At 46.4% G+C, this 25,550-nt stretch overlaps 2 protein-coding genes across 2 annotated transcripts in view; one reads left to right on the plus strand and one right to left on the minus strand.

Moving 5' to 3' along the window:
- The window catches only part of LOC139574843 (vascular endothelial growth factor receptor 3-like), a 250,707-nt gene that overhangs the window by 203,492 nt on the left and 21,665 nt on the right, over positions 1–25,550 (plus strand). The window contains exons 16-22 of the mRNA XM_071399794.1: positions 484–615; positions 19,526–19,632; positions 20,200–20,335; positions 20,954–21,058; positions 21,145–21,347; positions 22,138–22,306; positions 23,475–23,569. Of these exons, the coding sequence (XP_071255895.1) occupies positions 484–615; positions 19,526–19,632; positions 20,200–20,335; positions 20,954–21,058; positions 21,145–21,347; positions 22,138–22,306; positions 23,475–23,569 (947 nt within the window). The remainder of the gene's footprint in view (positions 1–483; positions 616–19,525; positions 19,633–20,199; positions 20,336–20,953; positions 21,059–21,144; positions 21,348–22,137; positions 22,307–23,474; positions 23,570–25,550) is intronic.
- LOC139574842 (uncharacterized) lies at positions 15,439–19,166 on the minus strand. Its single transcript, XM_071399793.1, has 10 exons — positions 18,405–19,166; positions 18,141–18,317; positions 17,989–18,050; positions 17,820–17,906; positions 17,691–17,732; positions 17,449–17,622; positions 17,334–17,369; positions 16,681–17,235; positions 16,287–16,398; positions 15,439–16,192 (listed from the first exon to the last, which is right to left on the minus strand). The coding sequence occupies exons 1-7, from the start codon at positions 18,511–18,513 to the stop codon at positions 17,334–17,336; spliced, it is 687 nt and encodes a 228-aa protein (XP_071255894.1). The 5' UTR covers positions 18,514–19,166; the 3' UTR covers positions 15,439–16,192; positions 16,287–16,398; positions 16,681–17,235.

The following is a 25,550-nucleotide window of genomic DNA, read 5'->3' on the forward strand; positions in this document are numbered from 1 at the left end:
GTGTGTGTGTGTGTGTGTGTGTGTGTGTGTGTGTGTGTGTGTGTGTGTGTGTGTGTGTGTGTGTGTGTGTGTGTGTGTGTGTGTGTGTGTGTGTGTGTGTGTGTGTGTGTGTGTGTGTGTGTGTGTGTGTGTGTGTGTGTGTGTGTGTGTTTAACTATTCTTGTGGGGACCAGAAGTCCTCAAAAGAATATTAAACAAACAACCACTTGACCAGCTGGGGACATTTTGTTGGTCCCCACAAGGTCAAATTCTATTTGTAGGATGTTTAGGTTAGAATTAAGGTTAGGGTAAGAGTACGGGTTAGGGTTAAAGGTTAAGGTTAGGGTAAGAGTACAGGTTAGGGTAAGAGTACAGGTTAGGGTTAAAGGTTAAGGTTAGGGTAAGAGTACAGGTTAGGTTTAGGGGTTAGGAAACATTTGATTTTGAATGGGACTGAATTGTGTATCCCCACAAGATTAAGTGTGTGTGTGTGTGTGTGTGTAGGACTGCAGCTACAGGACGCTAACAGGACTTTGAGTATCCAGCGTGTCAGTGAAGAGGACGCCGGTCTCTACACCTGCACCGCCTGTAATCAGAGAGGCTGCGTACACTCCTCCGCTGCCGTCACAGTGCTGGGTGAGGAACACACACACACAGACACACACACAGCCTTCAGACACACACACACACACACACAGAGCCTTCAGACACACACACACACACACACACACACACACACACAAACAGAGCCTTCAGATACACACACACACACACACACACACACACACACACACACACACACACACACACACACACACACACACACACACACACACACACACACACACACACACACACACACACCTGCGTCCACACCTTCATCTGTCTCCAACAAAAGCTTCCTTCTATTTTCCTCTCTAATCTTATTCTCTGCTTCCTTCTGTTTGTCTGTACAGCACTTTGTGACATCGGCTGATGTAAAAAGGGCTTTATAAATACATCTGATTGATTGACATAAAAAAATCTTTATATAAGTTTATTGGTCGCATACACAGTTTAGCAGATGTTATAGCGGGTCCAGCGAAACGCTTAATGAAATTCAAAAGACATATGCAGTGATAAATGATTCAGGTTATTGTTCAGTGCGCTAGCTGGTGATTAATGATTCAGGGTATTGTTCAGTGTGCTAGCTGGTGATACATGATTCAGGTTATTGTTCAGTGGGCTAGCTGGTGATAAATGGTTCAGGTTATTATTCAGTGGGCTAGCTGGTGATAAATGGTTCAGGTTATTATTCAGTGGGCTAGCTGGTGATAAATGATTCAGGTTATTGTTCAGTGGGCTAGCTGGTGATTAATGATTCAGGTTATTGTTGTTTATCCCGCCAGGTTCCAGTGACAGGGCTGATATTGTTGTTGTTTATCCCAGGTTCCAGTGACAGGTCTGATATTGTTGTTGTTTATCCTTCCAGGTTCCAGTGACAGGTCTGATATTGTTGTTGTTTATCCCTCCAGGTTCCAGTGACAGGTCTGATATTGTTGTTGTTTATCCCTCCAGGTTCCAGTGACAGGTCTGATATTGTTGTTGTTTATCCCTCCAGGTTCCAGTGACAGGTCTGATATTGTTGTTGTTTATCCCTCCAGGTTCCAGTGACAGGGCTGATATTGTTGTTGTTTATCCCTCCAGGTTCCAGTGACAGGGCTGATATTGTTGTTGTTTATCCCAGGTTCCAGTGACAGGGCTGATATTGTTGTTGTTTATCCTTCCAGGTTCCAGTGACAGGTCTGATATTGTTGTTGTTTATCCCTCCAGGTTCCAGTGACAGGTCTGATATTGTTGTTGTTTATCCCTCCAGGTTCCAGTGACAGGGCTGATATTGTTGTTGTTTATCCCTCCAGGTTCCAGTGACAGGGCTGATGTTGTTGTTGTTTATCCCTCCAGGTTCCAGTGACAGGGCTGATATTGTTGTTGTTTATCCCTCCAGGTTCCAGTGACAGGTCTAATATTGTTGTTGTTTATCCCTCCAGGTTCCAGTGACAGGGCTGATGTTGTTGTTGTTTATCCCTCCAGGTTCCAGTGACAGGGCTGATATTGTTGTTGTTTATCCCTCCAGGTTCCAGTGACAGGGCTGATATTGTTGTTGTTTATCCCTCCAGGTTCCAGTGACAGGTCTGATATTGTTGTTGTTTATCCCAGGTTCCAGTGACAGGGCTGATATTGTTGTTGTTTATCCCTCCAGGTTCCAGTGACAGGGCTGATGTTGTTGTTGTTTATCCCTCCAGGTTCCAGTGACAGGGCTGATATTGTTGTTGTTTATCCCAGGTTCCAGTGACAGGGCTGATATTGTTGTTGTTTATCCCTCCAGGTTCCAGTGACAGGGCTGATATTGTTGTTGTTTATCCCAGGTTCCAGTGACAGGGCTGATATTGTTGTTGTTTATCCCTCCAGGTTCCAGTGACAGGTCTGATATTGTTGTTGTTTATCCCTCCAGGTTCCAGTGACAGGGCTGATATTGTTGTTGTTTATCCCTCCAGGTTCCAGTGACAGGGCTGATGTTGTTGTTGTTTATCCCTCCAGGTTCCAGTGACAGGGCTGATGTTGTTGTTGTTTATCTCACCAGGTTCCAGTGACAGGTCTAATATTGTTGTTGTTTATCCCTCCAGGTTCCAGTGACAGGGCTGATATTGTTGTTGTTTATCCCTCCAGGTTCCAGTGACAGGTCTGATATTGTTGTTGTTTATCCCAGGTTCCAGTGACAGGGCTGATATTGTTGTTGTTTATCCCAGGTTCCAGTGACAGGGCTGATATTGTTGTTGTTTATCCCAGGTTCCAGTGACAGGGCTGATATTGTTGTTGTTTATCCCAGGTTCCAGTGACAGGTCTGATATTGTTGTTGTTTATCTCACCAGGTTCCAGTGACAGGGCTGATATTGTTGTTGTTTATCCCTCCAGGTTCCAGTGACAGGTCTGATATTGTTGTTGTTTATCCCAGGTTCCAGTGACAGGGCTGATATTGTTGTTGTTTATCCCAGGTTCCAGTGACAGGGCTGATATTGTTGTTGTTTATCTCACCAGGTTCCAGTGACAGGGCTGATATTGTTGTTGTTTATCCCAGGTTCCAGTGACAGGGTTGATATTGTTGTTGTTTATCCCAGGTTCCAGTGACAGGGCTGATATTGTTGTTGTTTATCTCACCAGGTTCCAGTGACAGGGCTGATATTGTTGTTGTTTATCCCTCCAGGTTCCAGTGACAGGGCTGATATTGTTGTTGTTTATCCCAGGTTCCAGTGACAGGGCTGATATTGTTGTTGTTTATCCCAGGTTCCAGTGACAGGGCTGATATTGTTGTTGTTTATCCCTCCAGGTTCCAGTGACAGGGCTGATATTGTTGTTGTTTATCCCTCCAGGTTCCAGTGACAGGTCTAATATTGTTGTTGTTTATCCCTCCAGATTCCAGTGACAGGGCTGATGTTGTTGTTGTTTATCTCACCAGGTTCCAGTGACAGGTCTAATATTGTTGTTGTTTATCCCAGGTTCCAGTGACAGGTCTAATATTGTTGTTGTTTATCCCAGGTTCCAGTGACAGGGCTGATATTGTTGTTGTTTATCCCTCCAGGTTCCAGTGACAGGGCTGATGTTGTTGTTGTTTATCCCTCCAGGTTCCAGTGACAGGGCTGATGTTGTTGTTGTTTATCCCAGGTTCCAGTGACAGGGCTGATATTGTTGTTGTTTATCCCTCCAGGTTCCAGTGACAGGGCTGATATTGTTGTTGTTTATCCCTCCAGGTTCCAGTGACAGGTCTAATATTGTTGTTGTTTATCCCAGGTTCCAGTGACAGGTCTGATATTGTTGTTGTTTATCCCAGGTTCCAGTGACAGGTCTGATATTGTTGTTGTTTATCCCTCCAGGTTCCAGTGACAGGGCTGATATTGTTGTTGTTTATCCCAGGTTCCAGTGACAGGTCTGATATTGTTGTTGTTTATCCCAGGTTCCAGTGACAGGTCTGATATTGTTGTTGTTTATCCCTCCAGGTTCCAGTGACAGGGCTGATATTGTTGTTGTTTATCCCAGGTTCCAGTGACAGGGCTGATATTGTTGTTGTTTATCCCTCCAGGTTCCAGTGACAGGGCTGATATTGTTGTTGTTTATCCCTCCAGGTTCCAGTGACAGGTCTGATATTGTTGTTGTTTATCCCTCCAGGTTCCAGTGACAGGGCTGATGTTGTTGTTGTTTATCCCTCCAGGTTCCAGTGACAGGGCTGATGTTGTTGTTGTTTATCTCACCAGGTTCCAGTGACAGGTCTAATATTGTTGTTGTTTATCCCTCCAGGTTCCAGTGACAGGGCTGATATTGTTGTTGTTTATCCCTCCAGGTTCCAGTGACAGGTCTGATATTGTTGTTGTTTATCCCAGGTTCCAGTGACAGGGCTGATATTGTTGTTGTTTATCCCAGGTTCCAGTGACAGGGCTGATATTGTTGTTGTTTATCCCAGGTTCCAGTGACAGGGCTGATATTGTTGTTGTTTATCCCAGGTTCCAGTGACAGGGCTGATATTGTTGTTGTTTATCCCAGGTTCCAGTGACAGGTCTGATATTGTTGTTGTTTATCTCACCAGGTTCCAGTGACAGGGCTGATATTGTTGTTGTTTATCCCTCCAGGTTCCAGTGACAGGGCTGATATTGTTGTTGTTTATCCCTCCAGGTTCCAGTGACAGGTCTGATATTGTTGTTGTTTATCCCAGGTTCCAGTGACAGGGCTGATATTGTTGTTGTTTATCCCAGGTTCCAGTGACAGGGCTGATATTGTTGTTGTTTATCTCACCAGGTTCCAGTGACAGGGCTGATATTGTTGTTGTTTATCCCAGGTTCCAGTGACAGGGCTGATATTGTTGTTGTTTATCCCAGGTTCCAGTGACAGGGCTGATATTGTTGTTGTTTATCTCACCAGGTTCCAGTGACAGGGCTGATATTGTTGTTGTTTATCCCTCCAGGTTCCAGTGACAGGGCTGATATTGTTGTTGTTTATCCCTCCAGGTTCCAGTGACAGGGCTGATGTTGTTGTTGTTTATCCCTCCAGGTTCCAGTGACAGGGCTGATGTTGTTGTTGTTTATCTCACCAGGTTCCAGTGACAGGTCTAATATTGTTGTTGTTTATCCCTCCAGGTTCCAGTGACAGGGCTGATATTGTTGTTGTTTATCCCTCCAGGTTCCAGTGACAGGTCTGATATTGTTGTTGTTTATCCCAGGTTCCAGTGACAGGGCTGATATTGTTGTTGTTTATCCCAGGTTCCAGTGACAGGGCTGATATTGTTGTTGTTTATCCCAGGTTCCAGTGACAGGGCTGATATTGTTGTTGTTTATCCCTCCAGGTTCCAGTGACAGGGCTGATATTGTTGTTGTTTATCCCTCCAGGTTCCAGTGACAGGGCTGATATTGTTGTTGTTTATCCCTCCAGGTTCCAGTGACAGGTCTGATATTGTTGTTGTTTATCCCTCCAGGTTCCAGTGACAGGTCTAATATTGTTGTTGTTTATCCCTCCAGATTCCAGTGACAGGGCTGATGTTGTTGTTGTTTATCTCACCAGGTTCCAGTGACAGGTCTAATATTGTTGTTGTTTATCCCAGGTTCCAGTGACAGGGCTGATATTGTTGTTGTTTATCACTCCAGGTTCCAGTGACAGGGCTGATGTTGTTGTTGTTTATCCCTCCAGGTTCCAGTGACAGGGCTGATATTGTTGTTGTTTATCCCTCCAGGTTCCAGTGACAGGGCTGATGTTGTTGTTGTTTATCCCAGGTTCCAGTGACAGGGCTGATATTGTTGTTGTTTATCCCTCCAGGTTCCAGTGACAGGGCTGATATTGTTGTTGTTTATCCCTCCAGGTTCCAGTGACAGGTCTAATATTGTTGTTGTTTATCCCAGGTTCCAGTGACAGGTCTGATATTGTTGTTGTTTATCCCAGGTTCCAGTGACAGGTCTGATATTGTTGTTGTTTATCCCTCCAGGTTCCAGTGACAGGGCTGATATTGTTGTTGTTTATCCCAGGTTCCAGTGACAGGTCTGATATTGTTGTTGTTTATCCCTCCAGGTTCCAGTGACAGGGCTGATATTGTTGTTGTTTATCCCTCCAGGTTCCAGTGACAGGGCTAATATTGTTGTTGTTTATCCCAGGTTCCAGTGACAGGGCTAATATTGTTGTTGTTTATCTCACCAGGTTCCAGTGACAGGGCTGATATTGTTGTTGTTTATCCCTCCAGGTTCCAGTGACAGGGCTGATATTGTTGTTGTTTATCCCTCCAGGTTCCAGTGACAGGTCTAATATTGTTGTTGTTTATCCCAGGTTCCAGTGACAGGTCTGATATTGTTGTTGTTTATCCCAGGTTCCAGTGACAGGGCTGATATTGTTGTTGTTTATCCCAGGTTCCAGTGACAGGGCTGATATTGTTGTTGTTTATCCCAGGTTCCAGTGACAGGGCTGATATTGTTGTTGTTTATCCCAGGTTCCAGTGACAGGGCTGATATTGTTGTTGTTTATCCCAGGTTCCAGTGACAGGTCTGATATTGTTGTTGTTTATCTCACCAGGTTCCAGTGACAGGGCTGATATTGTTGTTGTTTATCCCTCCAGGTTCCAGTGACAGGTCTGATATTGTTGTTGTTTATCCCAGGTTCCAGTGACAGGGCTGATATTGTTGTTGTTTATCCCAGGTTCCAGTGACAGGGCTGATATTGTTGTTGTTTATCTCACCAGGTTCCAGTGACAGGGCTGATATTGTTGTTGTTTATCCCAGGTTCCAGTGACAGGGTTGATATTGTTGTTGTTTATCCCAGGTTCCAGTGACAGGGCTGATATTGTTGTTGTTTATCTCACCAGGTTCCAGTGACAGGGCTGATATTGTTGTTGTTTATCCCTCCAGGTTCCAGTGACAGGGCTGATATTGTTGTTGTTTATCCCAGGTTCCAGTGACAGGGCTGATATTGTTGTTGTTTATCCCAGGTTCCAGTGACAGGGCTGATATTGTTGTTGTTTATCCCTCCAGGTTCCAGTGACAGGGCTGATATTGTTGTTGTTTATCCCTCCAGGTTCCAGTGACAGGTCTAATATTGTTGTTGTTTATCCCAGGTTCCAGTGACAGGTCTGATATTGTTGTTGTTTATCCCTCCAGGTTCCAGTGACAGGGCTGATATTGTTGTTGTTTATCCCAGGTTCCAGTGACAGGTCTGATATTGTTGTTGTTTATCCCAGGTTCCAGTGACAGGTCTGATATTGTTGTTGTTTATCCCTCCAGGTTCCAGTGACAGGGCTGATATTGTTGTTGTTTATCCCAGGTTCCAGTGACAGGGCTGATATTGTTGTTGTTTATCCCTCCAGGTTCCAGTGACAGGGCTGATATTGTTGTTGTTTATCCCTCCAGGTTCCAGTGACAGGTCTGATATTGTTGTTGTTTATCCCTCCAGGTTCCAGTGACAGGGCTGATGTTGTTGTTGTTTATCCCTCCAGGTTCCAGTGACAGGGCTGATGTTGTTGTTGTTTATCCCTCCAGGTTCCAGTGACAGGGCTGATGTTGTTGTTGTTTATCCCAGGTTCCAGTGACAGGGCTGATATTGTTGTTGTTTATCCCTCCAGGTTCCAGTGACAGGGCTGATATTGTTGTTGTTTATCCCTCCAGGTTCCAGTGACAGGTCTAATATTGTTGTTGTTTATCCCAGGTTCCAGTGACAGGTCTGATATTGTTGTTGTTTATCCCAGGTTCCAGTGACAGGTCTGATATTGTTGTTGTTTATCCCTCCAGGTTCCAGTGACAGGGCTGATATTGTTGTTGTTTATCCCAGGTTCCAGTGACAGGTCTGATATTGTTGTTGTTTATCCCAGGTTCCAGTGACAGGTCTGATATTGTTGTTGTTTATCCCTCCAGGTTCCAGTGACAGGGCTGATATTGTTGTTGTTTATCCCAGGTTCCAGTGACAGGGCTGATATTGTTGTTGTTTATCCCTCCAGGTTCCAGTGACAGGGCTGATATTGTTGTTGTTTATCCCTCCAGGTTCCAGTGACAGGTCTGATATTGTTGTTGTTTATCCCTCCAGGTTCCAGTGACAGGGCTGATGTTGTTGTTGTTTATCCCTCCAGGTTCCAGTGACAGGGCTGATGTTGTTGTTGTTTATCTCACCAGGTTCCAGTGACAGGTCTAATATTGTTGTTGTTTATCCCTCCAGGTTCCAGTGACAGGGCTGATATTGTTGTTGTTTATCCCTCCAGGTTCCAGTGACAGGTCTGATATTGTTGTTGTTTATCCCAGGTTCCAGTGACAGGGCTGATAGTGTTGTTGTTTATCCCAGGTTCCAGTGACAGGGCTGATATTGTTGTTGTTTATCCCAGGTTCCAGTGACAGGGCTGATATTGTTGTTGTTTATCCCAGGTTCCAGTGACAGGGCTGATATTGTTGTTGTTTATCCCAGGTTCCAGTGACAGGTCTGATATTGTTGTTGTTTATCCCAGGTTCCAGTGACAGGGCTGATATTGTTGTTGTTTATCCCTCCAGGTTCCAGTGACAGGGCTGATGTTGTTGTTGTTTATCCCTCCAGGTTCCAGTGACAGGGCTGATGTTGTTGTTGTTTATCTCACCAGGTTCCAGTGACAGGGCTGATATTGTTGTTGTTTATCCCTCCAGGTTCCAGTGACAGGTCTGATATTGTTGTTGTTTATCCCAGGTTCCAGTGACAGGGCTGATATTGTTGTTGTTTATCCCAGGTTCCAGTGACAGGGCTGATATTGTTGTTGTTTATCTCACCAGGTTCCAGTGACAGGGCTGATATTGTTGTTGATTATCCCAGGTTCCAGTGACAGGGCTGATATTGTTGTTGTTTATCCCAGGTTCCAGTGACAGGGCTGATATTGTTGTTGTTTATCTCACCAGGTTCCAGTGACAGGGCTGATATTGTTGTTGTTTATCCCTCCAGGTTCCAGTGACAGGGCTGATATTGTTGTTGTTTATCCCTCCAGGTTCCAGTGACAGGGCTGATGTTGTTGTTGTTTATCCCTCCAGGTTCCAGTGACAGGGCTGATGTTGTTGTTGTTTATCTCACCAGGTTCCAGTGACAGGTCTAATATTGTTGTTGTTTATCCCTCCAGGTTCCAGTGACAGGGCTGATATTGTTGTTGTTTATCCCTCCAGGTTCCAGTGACAGGTCTGATATTGTTGTTGTTTATCCCAGGTCCCAGTGACAGGGCTGATATTGTTGTTGTTTATCCCAGGTTCCAGTGACAGGGCTGATATTGTTGTTGTTTATCCCAGGTTCCAGTGACAGGGCTGATATTGTTGTTGTTTATCCCAGGTTCCAGTGACAGGGCTGATATTGTTGTTGTTTATCCCTCCAGGTTCCAGTGACAGGGCTGATATTGTTGTTGTTTATCCCTCCAGGTTCCAGTGACAGGTCTGATATTGTTGTTGTTTATCCCTCCAGGTTCCAGTGACAGGTCTAATATTGTTGTTGTTTATCCCTCCAGATTCCAGTGACAGGGCTGATGTTGTTGTTGTTTATCTCACCAGGTTCCAGTGACAGGTCTAATATTGTTGTTGTTTATCCCAGGTTCCAGTGACAGGGCTGATATTGTTGTTGTTTATCCCTCCAGGTTCCAGTGACAGGGCTGATGTTGTTGTTGTTTATCCCTCCAGGTTCCAGTGACAGGGCTGATATTGTTGTTGTTTATCCCTCCAGGTTCCAGTGACAGGGCTGATGTTGTTGTTGTTTATCCCAGGTTCCAGTGACAGGGCTGATATTGTTGTTGTTTATCCCTCCAGGTTCCAGTGACAGGGCTGATATTGTTGTTGTTTATCCCTCCAGGTTCCAGTGACAGGTCTAATATTGTTGTTGTTTATCCCAGGTTCCAGTGACAGGTCTGATATTGTTGTTGTTTATCCCAGGTTCCAGTGACAGGTCTGATATTGTTGTTGTTTATCCCTCCAGGTTCCAGTGACAGGGCTGATATTGTTGTTGTTTATCCCAGGTTCCAGTGACAGGTCTGATATTGTTGTTGTTTATCCTTCCAGGTTCCAGTGACAGGGCTGATATTGTTGTTGTTTATCCCTCCAGGTTCCAGTGACAGGGCTAATATTGTTGTTGGTTATCCCAGGTTCCAGTGACAGGGCTAATATTGTTGTTGTTTATCTCACCAGGTTCCAGTGACAGGGCTGATATTGTTGTTGTTTATCCCTCCAGGTTCCAGTGACAGGGCTGATATTGTTGTTGTTTATCCCTCCAGGTTCCAGTGACAGGTCTGATATTGTTGTTGTTTATCTCACCAGGTTCCAGTGACAGGGCTGATATTGTTGTTGTTTATCCCTCCAGGTTCCAGTGACAGGTCTGCTATTGTTGTTGTTTATCCCTCCAGGTTCCAGTGACAGGGCTGATATTGTTGTTGTTTATCCCAGGTTCCAGTGACAGGGCTGATATTGTTGTTGTTTATCCCAGGTTCCAGTGACAGGGCTGATATTGTTGTTGTTTATCCCAGGTTCCAGTGACAGGGCTGATATTGTTGTTGTTTATCCCAGGTTCCAGTGACAGGGCTGATATTGTTGTTGTTTATCCCTCCAGGTTCCAGTGACAGGTCTGCTATTGTTGTTGTTTATCCCTCCAGGTTCCAGTGACAGGGCTGATATTGTTGTTGTTTATCCCAGGTTCCAGTGACAGGGCTGATATTGTTGTTGTTTATCCCAGGTTCCAGTGACAGGGCTGATATTGTTGTTGTTTATCCCAGGTTCCAGTGACAGGGCTGATATTGTTGTTGTTTATCCCAGGTTCCAGTGACAGGGCTGATATTGTTGTTGTTTATCCCAGGTTCCAGTGACAGGGCTGATATTGTTGTTGTTTATCTCACCAGGTTCCAGTGACAGGGCTGATATTGTTGTTGTTTATCACAGGTTCCAGTGACAGGGCTGATATTGTTGTTGTTTATCTCACCAGGTTCCAGTGACAGGTCTGATATTGTTGTTGTTTATCTCACCAGGTTCCAGTGACAGGGCTGATATTGTTGTTGTTTATCCCTCCAGGTTCCAGTGACAGGGCTGATATTGTTGTTGTTTATCCCAGGTTCCAGTGACAGGGCTGATGTTGTTGTTGTTTATCCCAGGTTCCAGTGACAGGGCTGATATTGTTGTTGTTTATCCCTCCAGGTTCCAGTGACAGGGCTGATATTGTTGTTGTTTATCCCTCCAGGTTCCAGTGACAGGTCTAATATTGTTGTTGTTTATCCCAGGTTCCAGTGACAGGTCTGATATTGTTGTTGTTTATCCCAGGTTCCAGTGACAGGTCTGATATTGTTGTTGTTTATCCCTCCAGGTTCCAGTGACAGGGCTGATATTGTTGTTGTTTATCCCAGGTTCCAGTGACAGGTCTGATATTGTTGTTGTTTATCCCTCCAGGTTCCAGTGACAGGGCTGATATTGTGACAGGGCTGATATTGTTGTTGTTTATCCCTCCAGGTTCCAGTGACAGGGCTAATATTGTTGTTGTTTATCCCAGGTTCCAGTGACAGGGCTAATATTGTTGTTGTTTATCTCACCAGGTTCCAGTGACAGGGCTGATATTGTTGTTGTTTATCCCTCCAGGTTCCAGTGACAGGGCTGATATTGTTGTTGTTTATCCCTCCAGGTTCCAGTGACAGGGCTGATATTGTTGTTGTTTATCCCTCCAGGTTCCAGTGACAGGGCTAATATTGTTGTTGTTTATCCCAGGTTCCAGTGACAGGGCTAATATTGTTGTTGTTTATCTCACCAGGTTCCAGTGACAGGGCTGATATTGTTGTTGTTTATCCCTCCAGGTTCCAGTGACAGGGCTGATATTGTTGTTGTTTATCCCTCCAGGTTCCAGTGACAGGTCTGATATTGTTGTTGTTTATCTCACCAGGTTCCAGTGACAGGGCTGATATTGTTGTTGTTTATCCCTCCAGGTTCCAGTGACAGGGCTGATATTGTTGTTGTTTATCCCAGGTTCCAGTGACAGGGCTGATGTTGTTGTTGTTTATCCCAGGTTCCAGTGACAGGGCTGATATTGTTGTTGTTTATCCCTCCAGGTTCCAGTGACAGGGCTGATATTGTTGTTGTTTATCCCTCCAGGTTCCAGTGACAGGTCTAATATTGTTGTTGTTTATCCCAGGTTCCAGTGACAGGTCTGATATTGTTGTTGTTTATCCCAGGTTCCAGTGACAGGTCTGATATTGTTGTTGTTTATCCCTCCAGGTTCCAGTGACAGGGCTGATATTGTTGTTGTTTATCCCAGGTTCCAGTGACAGGTCTGATATTGTTGTTGTTTATCCCTCCAGGTTCCAGTGACAGGGCTGATATTGTGACAGGGCTGATATTGTTGTTGTTTATCCCTCCAGGTTCCAGTGACAGGGCTAATATTGTTGTTGTTTATCCCAGGTTCCAGTGACAGGGCTAATATTGTTGTTGTTTATCTCACCAGGTTCCAGTGACAGGGCTGATATTGTTGTTGTTTATCCCTCCAGGTTCCAGTGACAGGGCTGATATTGTTGTTGTTTATCCCTCCAGGTTCCAGTGACAGGGCTGATATTGTTGTTGTTTATCCCTCCAGGTTCCAGTGACAGGGCTAATATTGTTGTTGTTTATCCCAGGTTCCAGTGACAGGGCTAATATTGTTGTTGTTTATCTCACCAGGTTCCAGTGACAGGGCTGATATTGTTGTTGTTTATCCCTCCAGGTTCCAGTGACAGGGCTGATATTGTTGTTGTTTATCCCTCCAGGTTCCAGTGACAGGGCTGATATTGTTGTTGTTTATCCCTCCAGGTTCCAGTGACAGGTCTGATATTGTTGTTGTTTATCCCTCCAGGTTCCAGTGACAGGTCTAATATTGTTGTTGTTTATCCCAGGTTCCAGTGACAGGTCTGATATTGTTGTTGTTTATCCCAGGTTCCAGTGACAGGTCTGATATTGTTGTTGTTTATCCCTCCAGGTTCCAGTGACAGGGCTGATATTGTTGTTGTTTATCCCAGGTTCCAGTGACAGGTCTGATATTGTTGTTGTTTATCCCTCCAGGTTCCAGTGACAGGGCTGATATTGTGACAGGGCTGATATTGTTGTTGTTTATCCCAGGTTCCAGTGACAGGGCTAATATTGTTGTTGTTTATCCCAGGTTCCAGTGACAGGGCTAATATTGTTGTTGTTTATCTCACCAGGTTCCAGTGACAGGGCTGATATTGTTGTTGTTTATCCCTCCAGGTTCCAGTGACAGGGCTGATATTGTTGTTGTTTATCCCTCCAGGTTCCAGTGACAGGTCTGATATTGTTGTTGTTTATCTCACCAGGTTCCAGTGACAGGGCTGATATTGTTGTTGTTTATTCCTCCAGGTTCCAGTGACAGGTCTGCTATTGTTGTTGTTTATCCCTCCAGGTTCCAGTGACAGGGCTGATATTGTTGTTGTTTATCCCAGGTTCCAGTGACAGGGCTGATATTGTTGTTGTTTATCCCAGGTTCCAGTGACAGGGCTGATATTGTTGTTGTTTATCCCAGGTTCCAGTGACAGGGCTGATATTTTTGTTGTTTATCCCAGGTTCCAGTGACAGGGCTGATATTGTTGTTGTTTATCCCAGGTTCCAGTGACAGGGCTGATATTGTTGTTGTTTATCCCTCCAGGTTCCAGTGACAGGTCTGCTATTGTTGTTGTTTATCCCTCCAGGTTCCAGTGACAGGGCTGATATTGTTGTTGTTTATCCCAGGTTCCAGTGACAGGGCTGATATTGTTGTTGTTTATCCCTCCAGGTTCCAGTGACAGGTCTGCTATTGTTGTTGTTTATCCCTCCAGGTTCCAGTGACAGGGCTGATATTGTTGTTGTTTATCCCAGGTTCCAGTGACAGGGCTAATATTGTTGTTGTTTATCTCACCAGGTTCCAGTGACAGGGCTGATATTGTTGTTGTTTATCCCTCCAGGTTCCAGTGACAGGGCTGATATTGTTGTTGTTTATCCCTCCAGGTTCCAGTGACAGGTCTGATATTGTTGTTGTTTATCTCACCAGGTTCCAGTGACAGGGTTGATATTGTTGTTGTTTATCCCTCCAGGTTCCAGTGACAGGTCTGCTATTGTTGTTGTTTATCCCTCCAGGTTCCAGTGACAGGGCTGATATTGTTGTTGTTTATCCCAGGTTCCAGTGACAGGGCTGATATTGTTGTTGTTTATCCCAGGTTCCAGTGACAGGGCTGATATTGTTGTTGTTTATCCCAGGTTCCAGTGACAGGGCTGATATTGTTGTTGTTTATCCCAGGTTCCAGTGACAGGTCTGATATTGTTGTTGTTTATCCCTCCAGGTTCCAGTGACAGGTCTAATATTGTTGTTGTTTATCCCTCCAGGTTCCAGTGACAGGGCTGATATTGTTGTTGTTTATCCCTCCAGGTTCCAGTGACAGGGCTGATATTGTTGTTGTTTATCCCTCCAGGTTCCAGTGACAGGTCTAATATTGTTGTTGTTTATCCCTCCAGGTTCCAGTGACAGGGCTGATATTGTTGTTGTTTATCCCTCCAGGTTCCAGTGACAGGGCTGATGTTGTTGTTGTTTATCCCTCCAGGTTCCAGTGACAGGGCTGATATTGTTGTTGTTTATCCCTCCAGGTTCCAGTGACAGGGCTGATATTGTTGTTGTTTATCCCTCCAGGTTCCAGTGACAGGGCTGATATTGTTGTTGTTTATCCCTCCAGGTTCCAGTGACAGGGGCCTGTTGCACAAAACTAGGATAAGGGATTAAGCCAGGATATCTTGGTGATCCTGGCTCAATTGATCCGTAATCCGGTTGCACTAAAGATGGATAGGGGGCAGGAGGATATGTTATGGTATAAATTACCATGGAGATTTATTCTGTGGAGCTAGCCTGCTCCAGACCAGGCTAAATTCCAGGATCTATTTAATCTCATCCCTAATGTCAGTCAGCAGTCACCACAAATGGAAACCAATAGTTATTTCACTGCTCACTATACATTGTTATCACATATAACTAGACCCACTGTTATTATTTAAACGTTTGTGATCATTAATTTCAATGATTTTGGATAAAAAATGATTTTTAGATGATGTTGCTATCATTAGATAATTTACAGTTTCCCATAGACTATAAGGCTATATATAAAATGATAGAATATTAGGGCCACAGAGGGGAAAAAAACACAAGTCATAATATTGTAACCAGTTGTTTTAAAGGAGGACAGTTGTTAAAATGACAGATGTGGGGCATTTCGTGAAATTGTACTTCAGTATGGTTTCATAAACAAAGACATGCTGATGTGCCAGAATATTAAGTATCACATTGTCATAAGTATCAAAACTGTAAAAACAATATGTAGCTTTTCTGCAGAAAGAACCAGCCTCATAAATTTATGACTTTATCCTTTTTCTTCAGTGTGGCCCTAGTACTCTGTCATATAAACAAATACACATTCCATATGAATATAAAAACACAATGTGTAACATTATGTTCCTTTATTGAATAAGGACAAAACAAAGCAGGTAAACCATCAGCTCCTTTCGAAACTGAAGTCACAGTGACTCTACAAGATGGAAAGCACAGAATCCAAGCATATTATACAAAATGATACATACACATTCAAAGGTCTGTATATAACACACCCTGCATGTCTGCACACTAAAATAAATGCAGGACAAATCCATACACATCAACTGAACAGACAAATGAATGGATGCAGTAGCCTCCCTGCAGCCTTGTATTACACACAGTATACCGCACAAACATCATAAGAGGCCAAATTCGTCAAAAAACGAACCCAAAAAAACCCAAATTCCTCTGCCACCGCAGGACATATTTAACCAAAATTGAAAGCACACATACTAACTAAAATAATTCAACACATATTGGTCCCTCAGCAGCCGACCACTGTCGTCATCAGGGAAGATTGCCGGATTGTCCCAGTCCATGGCTGGTGGCACTCTGGGGGCCCTCTCCTTCCTCAGGCAGGCCACATTGTGGAGGACAGCACAAGCCACAGTAATATCACATGCCCTAACAGGGCTGACCCTTAATTTGTGAAGGCAGTGAAAGCGTGCCTTCAGGAGGCCAAAGGTCATTTCAACTCTGGCCCTGGTCCTGGCATGGGCATGGTTGTAGGCCTGCTGTGCTTCCTGGGGGTCTGTGAAAGGTGTCAGGAGAAAAGGCTGGCAGCCATACCCCCTGTCTCCCAGCAACACACCAGAGAATTCACCTGTCAACACAAAATCTCATCATTACTACCTCATAAACACAGTGATATTCTTGACACAGCCATGATGGTTATAAATAGGGGTTGTGTGGCTTACCTTGTGATAGGCACTGATAGATTTCAGAGGCCCGAAAGATTCTGGAGTCATGGACTGAGCCAGGCCATTTTGCCACAACATTGCTGATCACACAGTCAGCATTGCAGACCATCTGAAATCATAAGATGATGAATATTACACCAATCAATGCACATCACTGGCAATGCAGAGTGTTCGTCAATGGACAATATCAAAAAGTTATGTTCACCTGAACATTAATGCTGTGAAAAGGATTTCCTATTCACAAAATCGGCCTCATGGGCACCTGAGGGGGCTTTTATCCTTATGTGTGTGCAGTCCACTGCACCAATGACATTGGGGAAACCTGTCACACAAAGTAATGAGTATCCTACTATGTGTTAACAGTTGTCCTGTAATTTGTAGATCCTCTTACCTGCAATCCTATAGAACTCCTCTTTTATGTCACAGAGTCTTCTGTGGCCAGGGAAGGAGATGAAGACATCTGCTAATGCTTTGATAGCCAGACACACACTCCTTATTGTGCGGCAAATTGTGGCCTTGTTCAGCTGTTCTGCATCCCCCACTGAGTACAGGAAGGCTCCACTAGCAAAAAAGCGCAAGGCCACACAAACCATTTGCTCCACACTCAGTGCATGGCTCCGTGCAGTGCGGTGCTTAATCCTGGGACCCAGTAGTCTGCATAGATACCTGATGCCATCTGCAGAAAACCTGTATCTTTCATATAGATGGTCATCAGGGAAGGCCAGTGGGTCCAACCGGTCCCTGAAGACCCTTTCTCGCCTGAAGGCTCTCCTCAGCACAAGTGCTTCTTCATCCACCACATCTCGCACGAATGGGCATGCCATTGTCAGAGCAGAAAGGAACACACAATTTTGGGCCTTCATATAGGCTAGTGGCCACACCTGGTGCTGGGGGGGTGGGCAAAAGAGGGCGATGCCTTATAACGATGACTTGGTTGTACTGATTGCTGGGAAAATAAAAAAAACCTTAGAAAGATGCCACCGTCCTGTGTGCTCACAATAAGAGCTCATATGTCATGGCTCACTTGACTTTACGAGAATATACCTAATTTTTATTTTGAGCTGTGTCATCTTCTTGGAGCTGGGGGAGGAAAGAAAAATAATGATTAATACATTTGTGTTACAGTTAGCATACAGTGTACATTGAAGGCATATCTCACCTCCCTCTCAAGTTTTTTTATTTCAAGGTCCAGTTTCCTAATTGTCCTCTTTTTTATTTCGGACTCCAGTGCAAGATTTTCCATCTTTTTCTTCTTGTACTGAATGTCTATGTCTGCCAGTTCTATTTGGCGCCGGAGGTGGTTGCCATACAACTTTCTGATAGCTTGTGAGCTCTGTGAACACAATACAATTAGCGCAGCTGGAATTTGGCAGGATGTGGTGTCCTTTTATTAATACGCACTATGTTGCCAGGCTGGTTTTCCCACTGTATAGCATCTGGGTCCTGTAAAAGAAATTAGATTTTTTGATTTTGATGAGGACTCCTCACCATTGTAGAGTAAATAGTACTTTCACAGTCTTAACATGATACCTCATGCCTTCTGGAATCCAGAGAGATGGTCTCCTCCTCATCATCGTCTCCATCATGTGCTGTTGCTGCTGCACTGGGGCCTTCACCCTATCACATTTAATCGGATTCATATTGAAGCTAGTAGACAAGACATGCCAGGCCTACAGTATGCCTTTGATGGAGTACTCACTGGATCAGCATCGTCTGGTGCTTGTGCTGGTGGCTCTAACAGGAACACAGTGCTGCCAGACACTGCAAGGCAATAGGTAAACCAAAGTCAGACAGTCCAAATTGATTCAATATGAATGTGGTTGTATCCCATGTAGAGATGGAAGGACATACCTTGAATGAAGCGGGTGGCATCTTGGGAGGAACCTATGCTCGTCTCTTTCCCCCCAGGGATCCCCTCTAAGACGGGCCTGCCTTTATTTAGCTCCAAGGCCATGTCCTCTGCTGGGGTAAGGTCAGCCTTTGGTGACCCACCACCCGTGCCTTGTCTGTGGGTATTCTTTTTCACTGCTAAAACAGTACAGACAATGTGTGAGCAGGCACCTTCTGGGTACAATATATGCTTGTGCTTTGTTAAATATTAGTCAGGGACCATACCATTCTGCAGAATGTTCTTGTATTTGATTTTGACCTGCTGCCATGTCCGTTTTGGCCCGTTCATGTTTAATCTACACACACACACACACACACACACACACACACACATTTAATGGAGTCACACTGCAAAAAATTACTTGGTATTTTTGTCTTGTTTTCAGTAAAAATATCAAAAAATTTATCATAGCTTTATACAGTGTGATGGAGTTACTTTACACAATTTCACTCATATCTGCAGTGCATTTCAATTAAAAATTTAACCGTTTCATAATTACAGTACAACTGCATTTTTGGAGATGTGAATTAAATATTTGAATTGTAATTGTGATGTTTCAGCGGAGCGGTGAGTGTGTAATTGTGCACTACTTACGCATTCAGGCGGTCTGCAATACTTTGCCACGCTTTTTCTCTTTGCTTTATCACTGTGGCGGTGTTGCCTTTCTTCTTAATTATATCTTTTACCTCCTCGTATGCCTCCATGAGGATTTGTGCTTCCGACGGGGAAAAGTACGCGGCTCTAGTTGCCATGGTAAATCAGTTAATCTGTGATCTGTGGCGGGGTCTATTTGAGTGAGCCGTGAGCGCGCACCTATCCAGGATTGGTTTCACCTGGCTTAATGAATCCGTGTCTGCTCATCCTGGCTTGGTCTTTGTGCAACCAATTAAGCCTGGACGCACATGTTTTGGCTTCATTGAGCTCAGCTGAGTCATTTATCCCGGATGTCTTAATTCTACTTTTGTGCAACAGGCCCCAGGTTCCAGTGACAGGGCTGATATTGTTGTTGTTTATCCCTCCAGGTTCCAGTGACAGGGCTGATATTGTTGTTGTTTATCCCCCCAGGTTCCAGTGACAGGGCTGATATTGTTGTTGTTTATCCCAGGTTCCAGTGACAGGGCTGATATTGTTGTTGTTTATCCCAGGTTCCAGTGACAGGTCTGATATTGTTGTTGTTTATCCCAGGTTCCAGTGACAGGGCTGATATTGTTGTTGTTTATCCCAGGTTCCAGTGACAGGTCTGATATTGTTGTTGTTTATCCCAGGTTCCAGTGACAGGTCTGATATTGTTGTTGTTTATCCCAGGTTCCAGTGACAGGGCTGATATTGTTGTTGTTTATCCCAGGTTCCAGTGACAGGGCTAACGTGGAGATCGTGATTCTGATCGGGACGGGTGTCTTCGCTGTGTTCTTCTGGGCTCTACTCATCCTCATCTTCTGCAACGTCAAACGGGTCAGAACACACGCCCTGCGAACTCCCTATCGGCTCTCTCTGTTCTAAGACATAATGTACCTCTTCCAATCAGAGTGGCTGTGACACTGTGAACTCTGACCTCACCTCTCTACCATCTCCCTCAGCTCTTTAGACACACGGGGAACGGAGTCAGGGTTCAAATACCGCAAGTCCCTAAATGAAACATCAAAGTCAGCGTGTCAACGCGCTGACAGATACCTGACTTTGATGTGAGAGATACAGAAACACAGGGTTCAATGTGACAGTTGAACCAACTGTTTCCCGAGTCTTTCTCCCAAGAGTTCATGAACCTGGCTAAAGCTATATTGACTCATTATGGATTCGTACATGTTATTACCAGTCTGCTTTCCTCTCTCCTAACTGAGTCTTTGTTGAGCCACTGTTCATATCTGATATTGTTTATTGGCTTAACATCAATGTCCATGTTTCACTGAGTCTCTCTGCCTCTCTCACTCTCTGCCTCTCTCACTCTCTGCCTCTCTCACTCTCTGCCTCTCTCTCTCTCTGCCTCTCTCTCTGTCTCTCTCTCTCTGTCTCTCTCTCCAGGTGAACCCAGCAGATATAAAGACAGGCTATCTGTCCATCATAATGGACCCAGGGGAGGTTCCTCTGTGTGAGCAGTTTGAATACCTCCCCTACGACTCCTCCCAGTGGGAGATATCTATGGACAAACTACAACTAGGTAAGGGAGGGAGGGAGGGAGGGAGGGAGGGAGGGAGGGAGGGAGGGAGGGAGGGAGGGAGGGAGGGATAGTTAGAGGGAGGAAGCATATGGGCGAGTGAAAGAATAAACAAACTGAAGAATGAATGAATGAAGGAGTCGGCAGAAAGAATCAACCAAACTAATGAATATCACATTCTGGTTTCCTCTGTTCCTGTTGAATGGGTCTGGAGCCCAGACTGCTACTGATGATGATGCACACACAGTCCCCAGGGTTAGCATCTGGTCCCCTCCAGAGTGATGGATGATAACCCTGTTGTTTGTCCCTGTGGTCATTGGAATTACAATCCTATTACATTCTAACTTTTTAATGTATACATTTACATTTTCCTCATTAAATTAGCAGATGTTGCTGTCCGGAGGGACTTTAGGATTAGTGGCTAAATCAAACCGTCTTCACAATTAGAATATCTCTCTCTCTCTCTCTCTCTCTCTCTCTCTCTCTCTCTCTCTCTCTCTCTCTCTCTCTCTCTCTCTCTCTCTCTCTCTCTCTCTCTCTCTCTCTCTCTCTCTCTCTCTCTCTCTCTCTCTCTCTCTCTCTCTCTCTCTCTCTCTCTCTCTCTCTCTCTCTCTCTCTCAGGGAAGGTGTTGGGTCATGGAGCGTTTGGGAAGGTCATCGAGGCCTCCATCTTTGGCATCAGCCAGAACAACAGCCTGGACACTGTGGCGGTGAAGATGCTGAAAGGTGTGTGTGTTTGTGTGTTGATGTCCTCACAGACAGGAACAACTGTGTGTGTCCTCACCTAGTCTCTCCCTGTCTTCTGTGTCCAGAGGGAGCGTGTGCCAGTGACCACAAGGCTCTGATGTCAGAGCTGAAGATCCTGATCCACATTGGCAACCATCTTAACGTGGTCAACCTCCTGGGGGCATGCACCAAACCCAACGCCCCCCTCATGGTGGTGGTGGAGTACTGCAAGTATGGGAACCTGTCCAACTACCTGAGAGCCAAGAGAGAGTTCTTCCTACCTTACAGGGTAAAACCTAATGCTAACCTCTAATCTCTAACCCTTAACCCTTAACCCCTAACCTGTCCAACTACCTGAGAGCCAAGAGAGAGTTCTTCCTACCTTACAGGGTAAAACCTAATGCTAACCTCTAATCTCTAACCCTTAACCCTTAACCCTTAACCCCTAACCTGTCCAACTACCTGAGAGCCAAGAGAGAGTTCTTCCTACCTTACAGGGTAAGACCTAACCCTAACCCCTAATCTCTAACCCCTAACCCCTAACCTTTTCTTCCTACCTAGTTAGTTAGTGACTCATGGAGTGTAATCTACTGTGTTCAGCGAACATTTTGGTATTCTGGTTATTTGGGCCGTTGTTGGGTATCATGCCTTTAATATATGATTGACATAACAGAACTGTTTTATCAGGGTGACACTAGGAGACAATTACATACAACATTTACACATGGTTGGGTTGAATTGAAAAAACTATCTGAGAGGTGAATGGAATGGTGAATGTTTACTATGGCAGGGTGTGTGAACGGTCTGTTGTGGCTCATAGGCTCTCATCCTATGACACAGCGGCTGTTGAAATATACTAAGTCCAGGATTCAATCCAATCGCGCTTTGTCCGTAAAGGCATGTTTTAAAGGCAATGTCCCACGTTCACGGAGATCACATTCATGGTGAACGCTGCGTATGTCGACTCGATCAGAAATGGCCTTTTAAATGGCACAAAGTTTCATGATGAAGTGCGATTGGATTAAATCCTGGCCAATGTGTAGATGGTAACCTACGTGATGTACCTGTGTGTTCCACAGGACCGTTCCCCGAAGACTCAGAGCCAGGTGAGACGCATGATAGACGCGGGACAAGTGGAGCAGAGAGCCCGCCTCCCACCTTCCCCGTCCTCCTCCTCTATTGGCAGCCCCCAGAATCAGTCATCCAGCAAGTCCAATCAGAAGAGCCACTCTCCTGCTGTGGAGAAAAGTGAGTAGTGTGAATTGTTGTATTGGCCGAATCCTAACTTCAGGCTGACATAAATAATGCCTTAGTGTCAATGGGATTTGGTGCTGAATATTCAGTCTTGACCTTTTGACCGAAGAGCTCCATCTGAGCCTGAAGAATATAGAATTAAGACAAGTTATAGCTGAGTTAAATCATCTCCTCCTTCCCTCCTTCTCCCTCCCTCTCCCCCTCTCCCCCTCCCTCCCTCCCTCCCCCTCCCTCCCTCCCTCCCTCTCTCCCTCCCTCTCCCCCTCCCTCCCTCCCTCTCTCCCTCCCTCTCCCCCTCCCCCTCCCTCCCTCTCCCCCTCCCCCTCCCTCCCTCCCTCTCCCCCTCTCCCCCTCCCTCCCTCCCTCCCCCTCCCTCCCTCCCTCCCTCTCTCCCTCCCTCTCCCCCTCCCTCCCTCCCTCTCTCCCTCCCTCTCCCCCTCCCCCTCCCTCCCTCTCCCCCTCCCCCTCCCTCCCTCCCTCCCTCCCTCCCTCCCTCCCTCTCCCCCTCCCTCCCTCCCTCCCTCCCTCCCTCTCCCCCTCCCCCTCCCTCCCTCCCTCCCTCTCCCCCTCCCTCTCTCCCCCTCCCTCCCTCCCTCTCTCCCCCCTCTCCCTCCCTCCCCCCTCCCTCCCTCTCCCCCTCCCTCCCTCCCTCCCCCCCTCCCTCCCTCCCTCCCTCCCTCTCCCCCTCCCTCCCTCCCTCTCCCCCTCTCTCCCTCTCCCCCTCCCTCTCTCCCTCTCCCTCCCTCTCTCCCTCCCTCCCTCCCTCTCTCCCCCCTCCCTCCCCCTCCCTCCCTCTCCCATCCCTCCCTCTCCCCCTCCCTCCCTCTCTCCCCCTCCCCCTCCCTCCCTCTCCCCCCCTCCCTCTCCCCCTCCCTCCCTCCCTCTCTCCCTTCCCTCTCCCCCTCCCCTCCCTCCCTCTCCCCCTCTCCCCTCCCCCTCCCCCCCTCCCTCTCTCCCTCCCTCCCTCCCTCCCTCCCTCTCCCCCTCCCTCTCTCCCTCCCTCCCTCCCTCTCTCTCCCCCTCCCTCCCTCCCTCCCTCCCTCCCTCTCTCCCCCCCTCCCTCTCTCCCTCCCTCCCTCCCTCCCTCCCTCTCTCTCTCTCCCTCCCTCTCCCTCCCTCCCTCCCTCCCTCTCCCCCTCCCTCCCTCCCTCCCTCCCTCCAGTGGAGGACCTATGGAAGACTCCTCTCACTATAGAAGATCTGATCTGCTATAGTTTCCAGGTGGCCAGAGGAATGGAGTTCCTGGCCTCACGAAAGGTATCTCCCCAGCAACCACACACCCATCGCCCCAGAAGATTTCTCCCTAAAAACCCATCGCCCCAGAAACCACACACAGATTATAGAGGACAAGCTGTATAATATATAATAATACATACTGTACCGGGCCAGTTTCCCAGAGCCACACATGGTGTGGTATAAGGCTCTGGACTAAAGTAGTGCACTACACCATATTGATCTCCCTAGAAACCACAGAGATTCTAGAGACCAGTCTGGCGGGCGTGGGAAGAGGAGGAGGATGGGGAGGAGGATGGGGAGGAGGATGAGGATGAGGAGGATGGGGAGGAGGATGAGGAGGATGAGGAGGAGGATGAGGATGGGGAGGAGGATGAGGATGAGGATGGGGAGGATGGGGAGGAGGAGGATGGGGAGGAGGAGGAGGATGGGGAGGAGGATGAGGAGGATGAGGAGGAGGAGGAGGAGGTTGGGGAGGAGGATGGGGAGGAGAAGGAGGAGGATGGGAAGGAGGAGGATGGGGAGGGGGAGGAGGAGGAGGAGGAGGATGGGAAGGAGGAGGATGGGGAGGGGGAGGAGGAGGAGGAGGTTGGGGAGGAGGATGGGGAGGAGAAGGAGGAGCATGGGGAGGGGGAGGAGGAGGAGGATGGGGAGGAGGAGGAGGAGGGAGGATGATGGGGAGGAGGAGGGAGGAGGTGTAATGCAATAATAACACATCCTGGGCTTGTTTCCCAGACACAGATTAAGCCTAAAAACATGTTGCGGAGAGATACTGAAACTTGTTTATTTTTAATAAGGACTGTAGGTGTTGTCCAGTCTACTGCTCTCTCTCACTAAGGACTGTAGGTGCTGTCCAGTCTACTGCTCTCTCTCACTAAGGACTGTAGGTGCTGTCCAGTCTACTGCTCTCTCTCACTAAGGACTGTAGGTGCTGTCCAGTCTACTGCTCTCTCTCACTAAGGACTGTAGGTGCTGTCCAGTCTACTGCTCTCTCTCAATAAGGACTGTAGGTGCTGTCCAGTCTACTGCTCTCTCTCAATAAGGACTGTAGGTGTTGTCCAGTCTACTGCTCTCTCTCACTAAGGACTGTAGGTGCTGTCCAGTCTACTGCTCTCTCTCAATAAGGACTGTAGGTGCTGTCCAGTCTACTGCTCTCTCTCAATAAGGACTGTAGGTGTTGGCCAGTCTACTGCTCTCTCTCACTAAGGACTGTAGGTGCTGTCCAGTCTACTGCTCTCTCTCACTAAGGACTGTAGGTGCTGTCCAGTCTACTGCTCTCTCTCACTAAGGACTGTAGGTGCTGGCCAGTCTACTGCTCTCTCACTAAGGACTGTAGGTGCTGTCCAGTCTACTGCTCTCTCACTAAGGACTGTAGGTGCTGTCCAGTCTACTGCTCTCTCTCACTAAGGACTGTAGGTGCTGTCCAGTCTACTGCTCTCTCACTAAGGACTGTAGGTGTTGGCCAGTCTACTGCTCTCTTTCACCTGGTCTAAAGTAGTGCACTTTAATGGGCCCTATATAACCTGTGGATAGTCCCTAACCCTAACCCTATATAGGGAGTAGGGTGCCATTTGGAACATGTCTCATGGAACATGTCACCCTGTCTCTGTCTCAATGACGCCTTTGACCTCTCGACCCCTCTGTGACCTCTCGACCCCTCTGTGACCTCTCCGTGACCCGAGAGCTTTGATGTTGTCATCTCCTCTGTGGGAGCTCAACAGAGACTTGGCCCGGAACATTCTCCTGACACGCACACACAGAAACACACACACACACACACAAACACACAGAAACAAACAAAAACACACACACCAAGGAATACACAAACACGCAGAAACACACAAACACGCAGAAACACACACACACAGAAACAAACACACACACACACACAAACACACAGAAACAAACACAAACACACACACCAAGGAATACACAAACACGCAGAAACACACAAACACGCAGAAACACACACACACACACACGCAGAAACACACACATACGCAGA

The sequence above is a fragment of the Salvelinus alpinus genome, chromosome 4 (assembly GCF_045679555.1).
Source record: "Salvelinus alpinus chromosome 4, SLU_Salpinus.1, whole genome shotgun sequence".
Lineage (NCBI taxonomy): Eukaryota > Metazoa > Chordata > Actinopteri > Salmoniformes > Salmonidae > Salvelinus > Salvelinus alpinus.